General features: G+C 38.9%; 1 protein-coding gene across 2 annotated transcripts in view; it reads right to left on the bottom strand.

Annotated features, from left to right (window-relative positions):
* GRIP1 (glutamate receptor interacting protein 1) overlaps positions 1 to 10549 on the bottom strand; it is a 332455-nt gene that overhangs the window by 87272 nt on the left and 234634 nt on the right. For both annotated transcript variants that reach the window (XM_004381537.2, XM_004381538.2), the window contains exon 10: positions 4988 to 5143. In XM_004381537.2, coding sequence (XP_004381594.1) covers positions 4988 to 5143 — 156 coding nt within the window. The remainder of the gene's footprint in view (positions 1 to 4987; positions 5144 to 10549) is intronic.

Here is a 10549-nt window from a genome sequence, read left to right as displayed (position 1 = left end):
TAAATAATTATATAAAGTTATAATTTGTAATGTAAATACAGGATTATATTAGATAACTTAGAATTTTACAGTTAACTCTGAAAGTCCTCTGACATATTGGAATCTCTTCTTTGAAATAGTAAAACTTCATTAGAAAACCGAATGTATCGATTACTCATACCTACTGAAGTCCTGAAAACTGGTACCAGCCATGGAGAAGACAAATTGTCAATTTAGAGATGATGAGCAGAAGAAAAAACAACCAATATTACGTGGAGGGGAAAAAGATGAGCTTGATTATCCTGCTTCATTAATGTGGTCAACCAGCAGAAGAAAATAAAGGTGATTTATGAATTCTAATCTTGTAGTTTAAAAATGTGTATGATGAATTCTCTCTCCAGTAGCTCATACTCCTGCAAGGTATACAGTTGGCTCCAGGCTGCAAGCTCCTGCCTCTGGCCTGAAGCTAGTCACTTCTACTCATAGGTGAAGATGGAAATGACTGAACTGCAGACACACTATGACTGAATATTGCTAAGTGGTGTGTGCAGAGGTTGTGTTTAGAATTCATCTCTGCTCCATCTGGTTCCCATTCACTTAAAGGGTTCTGCTCACAACTCTTTAGGTTTGCGGGGAATGGGCTTCTGTTTTTGTCAATTCTCATCTTTCCTAGTGTAAGGAAGGGAGGGGAACAAAAGACAGCTCTTAGGCTTGATTAAAAAAATTGTCAAATATTTCCTTAATTTAGAAGGCTGTGAGGTTTACTTTCAAATGTGAGGAACGTTTAAATAGCATAGAAAGCACAAGGCCTCAAAGACTTATTAATATAGCACATCTTTCATTACTTGGTCCTATAATTTGGGGTTAGTGACCTTTGTCTCAAGAGTTCTACATTAGAGTCAACCTGCTGCAGACCCAGCACATCAGGTATCACATGACCCAGTTCAAGAGCACAGTGGTGGTGGCCAACAGCTCCATTCTCCAAATGGTGGGGCAGCTCTCAAGACATCCCCTTTCAGGGCTTCCTGCACTGTCACTTACAAAAACTTACCACTACCTGCCTTTATCTTCCATTGTTTTTTCAGAGGCAGATGGAAGAGACCAGAAAATTTAGGTTTTCTCTTTCTCTTCCTTTCAGCTCTTTTCAATGTTATCTTTCCTAGTAGCAAGTGGTGATGGCAAAAGAGGCAAAGGCTATGTGGGGAGTGTGTTCTAACTTCCGCTCTTTGCTGCCATTCAGTTGGACTAGGAATAGGCAGAGTCACTACACTGGATCTGTGTGCAGGAACAGGAATCAGAAAGCAGGGGCAACTAGCCAGACCCACTGCTCAGTCATGCCACCATGACAGGGGGATGACTGGGTTCTGGTAGAAGCTTACTCCTCTGTGGCAGCCCAGGCAGTGGGGGAAAGGTCAGTTAGTATCTGGAAGAGGTGATGAAAGGGTTCCCTCTGTGACATGGCTCTTTAGCCTGCCCCGGGCTTTGTGACACTCCCTGAAAGCCTAGTGCTTGTTGTACACATTCTGCTCCCTGTCAAACAAGCATCACTTTCCTGTTTTAATCTTTGTTCTGTGAGGAGTTCCTGGGTGGTCCAAACAGTTAGTGTACTCAGCTGCTAACCAAAAGGCTGGAGATGGGAGTGTACCTAGAGGTACTTTGGAAGAAAGGCTTGGCTATCTACTTCAAAAAATCAGCCAATAAAAACCCTATGGAGCACAGTTCTACTCTGACACACATGGGGCTGCAACTGTTTTTTTTTAACATGTTGGTACAGACTTCTGTTTTCCCTTTTGGTCAATGATATAGACTATTTTAATATTCATGTGAGATGGCCTCATTCTTTTCTAGCCATGTGCTTCCTTTGTACTGGAAACACATGTGAGAATTTTTTTTTTTCTGTTTGGAGGTTCTGGCCTCAACTCACTACCAATACTACAGAGACTTTTTATTACATGTATGTCTTTGGCCATGATTCATCATCCATACAAATGGCCTGGTTGCTATAGAAACGTAAGTCTTAGAAAGGGGGCAGCAAATGGTGGCACAGAATAAAGACATAAACACGGTGGTGGAAATAAACCATGGTATAGGAAGAGTGCTAATAAAACTTGTATTATCAGTTATTCAGGAAAATGTTTATATGTAAAGTGACCATACCAAGCTTATGCAATAAAAAAAGAATAGAAATGAAAATCCTCATTTTTTAAATCTGAAGTTAGACTACTATCGTTGGTTTTTCAGGTCTTTTTAAAGGGAGGATAGAAGTTCACAGCATTTTGAACTTTATTGTTTGATTAAAATATAAGATGTATGCTCTCCTGAGACACACTTATAAACATTCTGGTAGGTATCTTGTCAGTGGCACTCCCCACTGGCTAGTGTCTGCAGCAAACATGAACAATTAGAAATTTCATAAATGAGGTTTCTGTGTACACTTCTACTATGTTGGAGAATAATGTGCTGGTTCAAGAGAGAAATTATGAGTTTGGTATGGGTATCAGTGACAGTGTGGCCTCAGCTTTGTTCCCTGCTACAAGAGTCAAGATGTGTAAACATCTACTGGAGATAGTCAAACATATTATCACTCATTTATATTCACTAATGGCCTTAAACAACAAAGCAAGTCTTCCTAACACAAACAAATGGTTAGCCTTTGAAGGAGAAGTACAAACATTACTGAATTCATTTTAATTGCTCTTCCTCATTAAAGGCTGTTAGCCTGTTTCTACCAGTTATGAGTGCTGTACACAAAGTCATTATATGTAAAAAATTTCATATACAAATATCCACCACTAACCCTAAAGGCATTATATGGAAAACTCAAGAACTATGTATTACGCCAAAGTGAACCACTGTGAAAATGTCTAGATCTGAGAGTAATGTCAACTGATTTTCATACATGACAATTCAGACATAGGCATAATAAAAGCTACACTTATACTTTCAAGTTAGCTAACAATTAAATAGTGCTTACTATTTACCATGTGTTGTTCTGAGCATATATATTGTGCTCTTCACAATTATCCCATGAGGTAAGTACTATAATTATCCCCATTTTTGTAGATAAGGAAGCCAACGCATAGAGAGTTTAAGAAACTTGCTCAAGGTCCTACAGCTAGAAAGTAATGATACTTGGATGAGAACTCAGGCAGCCTGGTTTCAGAGTCCCTGCTCATAACCAGTTCACTACGATGCTTCAACTGGTAAAAAAAAATTTACTCCAATGTTAGCTAAGGAACATATGAGACTCTAGAAGCTCCTTGTTCTCATTTTGACTAAACTCAATCTTCTTTCCATTTTTCTAACTTGAAATTTACTGTCATTTAAATATATTAAAGATGATACATCTCCTTATTATTGATGGGACATGCAAGGCGAATATCATGAATACACCACAGTGGTGCCCTATCTTTGCGATGGTTTTCTTTGTAAGAAAACCTGTAGGTTACTGTAGCATGAAGACACCATTTCCTAGTGTGAGGGTTGGCTGGTCTCCTACACTGATGGTGGTGGCATTGGTGGGATTGGTGACAGATCCTCCTGGGAAGATGAATCTCTGACAAACAAGCTAAAGAGCCAATAGTTTCAACCACTTTTTCTCACAAGAACATTCTTTTGTCTTCAATACTAGCCTAGAAGTAACTGGTTTGATTTTATTTAGGTAACTTAAGGACGTTCCTTATTCTTATTCCCATGGTAAGCACAGGAAGAGACGCTAAATTCTTTGAGTTTCTTTTACAGTAATCATAATTATGGCCACTGAAAAAAGGACACACAGGACAAGAAATATTCACCCCTCTCTAGATTATGATTTGACTGATGTGGTTGGTAAGGTAGGTGCTCTCTTCCTCCCAAAGCTATGTGATCAGCTAAGAGAATATGATCTTCTCCAATAGAAAAGGACAATTCAGGAATCATTTGTGTTTATTCCCTGACATCCAATCACCCTTTCCTTTATACGTACAACAAACTAACTGAAAGCAAGAAGCCAACCACATCTTCCTAGTCCTGCTTAGTCTATATTGTGCTTGGCTGTCTCAGAAAATCATATTTCTAATAATAGTTGAAGTTCCAAGACTGTTAGGATGCTTGTTATAAAGCCAAGCATCCTCTTACCCTTTTGAAAGCTGTAGTAGGCATTTAAGGAACTGCATATCTTAGAGCAGTGATTCTCAATGGGTATGATGGCAGGTAAGGACTCGGTTTCTGGGGAGAGTATTAGAATCTTGAGGAATGGGGTATAGTTTAAAAAGGCATATTTAAATGTATCGTCATTTCTATATTTTGCTCATGAAATATAGTTTAATATAAGATTTATAATAACATTTATTTAAAATGCATGAGAATCTTATATCTTTCAAAAGGGATACAGGTTTCCAAAGATTACTTTAGAGTGAATAAGAAACTAAGAACAAAGATTTCATGTCCAAAGCTACCCAGAATATAAGGAAAGACTCTTAAAGTAAAAAACAAATCACATCTTTGGTTATTTTATCAGCTTGCAAGATCAAGAAAAAAACTTAAATAAAAAGCTATAGGCAAAGGCAGTATTAGCTAACTAATTCAGTCTGAAGTTCTATTCCATGCAGTCAGTAGCACATAGATAATGGATATCACTTTAATGGTCACTGGCACACAGCTGGGAGCTAATTAGTATTTACCTGATTATTTAAAACAAAAACAACAATAACAACAAACCCAGTTGCTGTTGAGTTGACTCCAACTCATGGCAAACCCCATGTGTGTCAGAGTACAACCATGTTCCACAGAGTTTGCAAGGACTGATGGTTTGGAAGTAGATCACCAGGACTTTCTTCTGAGGTGCCTCTGGGTGGATTTGGACCTCCAGTCTTTCAGTTAGCAGTTGAGTGTGTTAACCATTTGCACTATGCAAGGACCTGATTATTTAGGCACTGTAAAACACACTTCCCTTTGGTTTCACTATTCAGGACTGCAACACCCGCACAACTTCTCCAGGCCAAACAACACAGGCTAACGTTTCACTTACGTGAACTTTTGAAGTCTTTCTTTTTCAGTCTCCTTCTCATCATGGTTCCACGTGGGCTAGTGGAGTAGAGGCTGCGAGGTAAAGTCCCCATGTTCAGGGAACTCAGGCTGTATGCACTCATGGAGGTAGGAGAGAAGGATGAAGACACCAAAGCTGCTGTAAGAGAGTGAAGACTTGGCACAGAACATTCGCAGGTGGGTGCAAGCCAACCAGTAACAATGCAGAGACACACAAGATGTACAGAAATGGCTACTAAGTCCCCCAACCAGGCAGAGACCAGGCTCAGGAGCCATGGAGACAGCACGTTAGAATCTCAGAATTAAAAGAGACTATAAATGCCCAAGGAACAGCAGGATCCTCATAAGTACAATGGAACACAGAGAAGCTCTATGAATTTTGCTTTAGACAAAAAACAAACATTGAAACAATTTTCTCCAAAAACAACAACTTAACATATCAGAGAAATAATCTTATTTTCATAGATATTTTCTGACATGAATTTCATAAATGATTCCACATACACAAAGAAGATCTGAGAACATTATACTCTATACAGGGGCAGATTTTCCAATAGGCAAGGTAAGAAGGGGTGTTTACTTTGCTTACTAGATCATCTGTAGTGAACAATTTCACATCTTTTCACCACATCAAAGACTCTGCTTCTAGGTATGACTGGCATCTGTCTCCCAACCCCACAGCACCTTCCTACAGAATTAAAGCCTCTTTTCACATTTACAATCCCTGACAGGGGTGGATGACCTAATAAGCAAGGAAGACACAGGCTTATTTGTGTTTACTTACTAATCTGTAGTGAACACTTTCATGAGTTTCACCAAAGATGTGGTGAACCTCATGTGAAACAGTTCCCTACCAAAAAAACCAAACCCGTTGCCATAGAGTCAATTCTGACTCATAGTAACCCTATAGGACAAAGTAGAACTGCCCTATAGGGTTTCCAAGGAGCGCCCAGTGGATTTGAACAGCCGACCTTTTCGTTAGCAGCCATAGCACAAAACCATTACACTACCAGTGTTTCCACAGTTCAGACCATGTGAAATTGTCCACTACAGATGATCTGGTAAGCAAGGTAAACACAGTGCTTACCTTGCCTATTGGGTAATCCGCCCCTGACTCTATATAATATTCTGAATTATTATCTCACATTATTATCTCCTGACCACATATAAAGCATTCTGGACATTTACATCCTTTTCAAACAACAAATGCTCTCTGGTGGAAAAGAAAAAGACTTACATAAAAAGCACACAACATACATGAAGCCCAAGATGTAATGAATTGGGTGAGAAAGGAATGAGAAGAATATAATTTAAATAAAAGACCAGGAGGAGAAAGCCTGGAACATTACGAGGGCTATTTGGAGGAGGCGCTTTCGGGAATGTCAGGGCTGGCACTCTGCAATGATCAGGGTGGTACGTGTTATAGTGATGGTAGGTGTGAAGGTTGCTGTGGTTGCTGGCCCAGGAATCCCAGGTAAGTTGCCTGTTGCTCCTCTGAATTTTCACTGCCCATATGAAGTGATGATGAGAAATAAAACAAAAACAAAAACAAAAGAACCAAAAAAAAGAGGAAAAAGTAACTGAACTGTACAAATAAAAAGTGTAGCAAAATGAAAGCTGCTTGCAAAGAAAAAAAAAAAGCTACTTGGCTTTACCCTTTCTCAGTGGTCAGCAAAACAGATGATTAACATTAGGGATGGGAACTTTTCATCTTCCCAAGAATAATGCATGTCTTTCCCCGGCCCATTTTTTTCTCCTTTTAAGATGAGCATTGAATCAATTTCTAATCTCCCCCTGTGCTTCACAGCAGAGATTAGAAACATTTTTTTTTTTCAAGTTAAAAGCCAACCCCATAAAGATCTATGGCACATGATTAGTAATTAAAGATTTGCAAATCTTGGTCAGTTAGGAACACTTATTTAGAGAAAAAGCAAAGAAGGAACAATAAATCACATTGGCTCATAAATCCAGTGGTTACTACTCACACATCACAATTTACTGCTCTGACATTTTAATTACACTACGATCCATCACTTACATTTGATTTTCCTCAATAATAGACCACTCTAATCATCTGTCATTATAAGAAACTTATCTTATTCTGACTAATAAAAAGGAAAAAAAAGTTGCAATATATAATTTTTAAAAATATTTTTGGAAAACTTTATTTAAACTTGAAATAAACATTTTATTTAAAAAATATTTCGCGTGTTGTTAAGTTTCCTGAAGATGCCATAAAATTTTAATAAAGTTTATTTCAAAGTCTTGATGTCCCCTCCCTTTATCTTTAAAGAAATGTTTATCATGCTTCCACTCTATGTTCAATGTTGTTAAGATTTGATTCTCTACCCAGCATTCTGAAATACGACCAATATTATGTTTGTTACTATGTCTGACATAAAATCTTAAAGAGCTAAAAATAACACATGAACTCATATCTTGTACTTTCCTGACTCTAAGGTTAGATATCTTATGTGTAAATTATTCAACTGTATTTATTCATGTTGGAGCCCGGTGGCGCAGCGGTTAAGAGCTACGGTTGTTAACCAAAAGGTCGGCAGTTTGAATCCACTAGCTTCTCCTTGGAAACCCTATGAGGCAGTTCCACTCTATCCTATAGGGTCGCTATGAGTCAGAATCCACTTAACGGCATTGGGTTTTGGTTTTTTCCTATTCATGTAGGAATGTAGAACACTCTGCCTATTTAAAAGAGGGTCATTTAGATGAGAGCTTAAGTCATAACATCTGTGATACCAGGCTCACTGGCCACTTCATTGTCTTTCTGGGATGAGACAGGGAATTGAACATGAGCGCTAGCATGTCAGATCACTGTGGGGTGAGGCAGACCTGGGTTTCAGTTCTGGCTCCATCCCTCCTTATCTATATGACTTTAGCCAGTTAGTTGGCCTCTCTAAGTCTCAGTTTCCTCATCTGTCAAATGGAGATCATGAAAGGACTGCTGTGAGGGTTAAATGAGATTATGCATACCAGGTGCTTAGCATGGTGCTGGTACACAGAATAAATACATATCAGCTCTTAGCAATAACATTGATTCTGCCTGCTTTTCTCTGTACTGACCAACAAATTATCTTTTAAACGGAATAGCTGTATCTCTCACTTAATAAATTTCACTCATTAGACACTTAAATTTTAGAGAATATCTCAGAAATCCATGACGCAAAAGAACACTTTAATAGCCACTATAATTTCATAACCCTACGGGGCAATTCTACTCTGTCCTATAGAATCACTATGAGTCAGAATTGACTCCATGGCACACAACAACATACCAGCTGGCCTTCTCCCTCTATCCTACTGCTGTTTCTCGTTTGGGCTCCATCTCCCTCACCACTATCCTAGTTCAAGCCAACATCTCCTTCACCTGGACCACTGCAACACCTTCAGACTTGGCTTCCTGATTAACCACAACCCACTGCCATTGAGTCAATTCTGACTCATAGTGACCCTATAGGACAGAGTCGAACTGCCCCATAGAGTTTCCAAGGAGTGGCTGGTGGATTCAAACTGCTGATCTTTTGGTTAGCAGCCAAATTCCTAGCCACTACACCACCGACCTTCCAGTATCCACAACCCAGGCAGGGTGATCTTTTAAATACATAAATTAGATCATGTCACTTAGTTTAAACTACGTCAAAGGCTAACCACTACAAAGAGAATCAAATCTGCCCTCTCCCTAACTCTCCAGGTTTGTCTCCTACCATTCTCTCCATCATTCACTATGTTTCAGTCACACGGGTCTTATGTCTAAGAACAAGCCAGGCTCCTTCCTGCCTCAGGGCCTTTACAATTGCTATTCTTTCTGTCTCTAAATTTCCTCTCCCAATTGTCTGCATGGGTGGCTCCTTCTCCTCATTCAGGTCTCAGCTCAGGTGCCACCTTCTTGGAGAAGTCTTTGCTGACTTTCCTGGCTGAAACAGCTGTCCCGCCCCATGCTATGTCATTACTATTTTATATTCATCATTGTACTCGTTACTGTCTGGAATGGCTTAATTTATTTAACATATTTTTAATGTTTGTTTCTTCATACTAAAATGTAAACTCCATAAGAATAGGGATCTACTTTGCTTGTTCGTTCATTAGATAGTCTAGCAACTAGAACAGTGCCTAGTAAACAATGATTGATGAATGAATGAATGAATACATAAATGGAGTATCAGCCTGAGTATCCATTTCTGCGCTGCAGCAGCATTTTCCTTGGGATAAAAGATTGTGTTGCAAGGGAAGTCCCTAATGGATTCTGTTTCACCCTTCTCATTCTACTTTGGGGGTATACAGAAAGCCTTTTTAGCAAGATGCAATCATTGTGGGGTTTGATAATCCACAATCATTGCTACTCTATTGTACTCTTTACAAAGTATTGTCTGCCTTTCAAATAAGCCAGAGTAAAGTGAGTGGACTTCAGAATTCTATATCCACTTTTTGACTCAGTTCTTCATGAGTGCTTTGAAAATTACTAGGCTTTTGTTAGGACTGTAAAACCCAATAAGCAAGATATTATTGATCATCTATTATGTGTTAACTGTTGCAGAAAGGTTAAATGTAGGTCCACCTTTACCCTGACTTTGAACTATTATTGGGACTGAATCTTCATACATATAAAATAATTAAAAAACCTGAACCAAATCTGTTGCCGTCAAGTAAATTCCAACCATAGTGACCCTATAGGACAGAGTACAAGTGCCCTATAGGGTTTCCAAAGAGTGGCTGTGGTTTTGAACTGGCAAACTTTTGGTTGGCAGCCAAACGCTTAACCATTGTGCCTCCAGGGCTCTGTGAAATAATTAAGAGACAAATGATATAAGATAATGCACAAAACCACATGCCATGTATAATGAATGCAAAAAGGTGTTCAATAAGTAACCTAGGCCAGAAAAGAGAGTTCTTGTCTTTTTTGAATGTACATCCCAAAATCTATTATGTTTTATGGTGGTGTACTTGATATTTATATATTAAGCAAGTACTTTAGAAGTTTAATAATAAGATGTTACATTTTTGGTATGCTTTTTCATCTTGCAAAGAACATTCATATACATCTCTCTCATTGTGATGGTTAATGTTATGTGTCATCTTAGGTAGGCTATTATTCTCAGTGGTTTGGCAGTTACTGGACTGGTTGTTCTTCCATAATGTAATATAATGTAATCACGTTCCATAATGTGACCAGTCAATCAGTTGAAAGGGGAGTTTCCCTGGGGGTGTGGCCTGCCTCTAGTATATAAATGGATGTCCTGGAAAAGCTTGCTCTCTCTTTCTTTCTCTCTCTCAATCCTGTGACAATACTGTACTTTCCTTGTTGACTGATTTCCAGTTCCTGGGATGTAAGTCTGCAGAAATCTCCTGCTGCCTGATCTGCAGATTTTAGATTTGCCAGCCCTCACAATCCTGTGAACCAGTGGAGGTCTCCAGTCTGCCATCTGACCTAAGGAGTTGGGATTTGCCAGGCCCCACAACTGCATAAGCCATCTCCTTGGAGTAAATCTCTCTCTCTCTCTCTCTCTCTCTAGGTATATATAAAAACCAAACC

Source organism: Trichechus manatus, unplaced genomic scaffold, assembly GCF_000243295.1.
Source record: "Trichechus manatus latirostris isolate Lorelei unplaced genomic scaffold, TriManLat1.0 scaffold00086, whole genome shotgun sequence".
In the NCBI taxonomy this organism is placed as follows: Eukaryota; Metazoa; Chordata; class Mammalia; order Sirenia; family Trichechidae; genus Trichechus; species Trichechus manatus.
The sequence above is the reverse complement of the archived record's forward strand: the minus strand, read 5'-3'. Positions and strand labels throughout refer to the sequence as shown.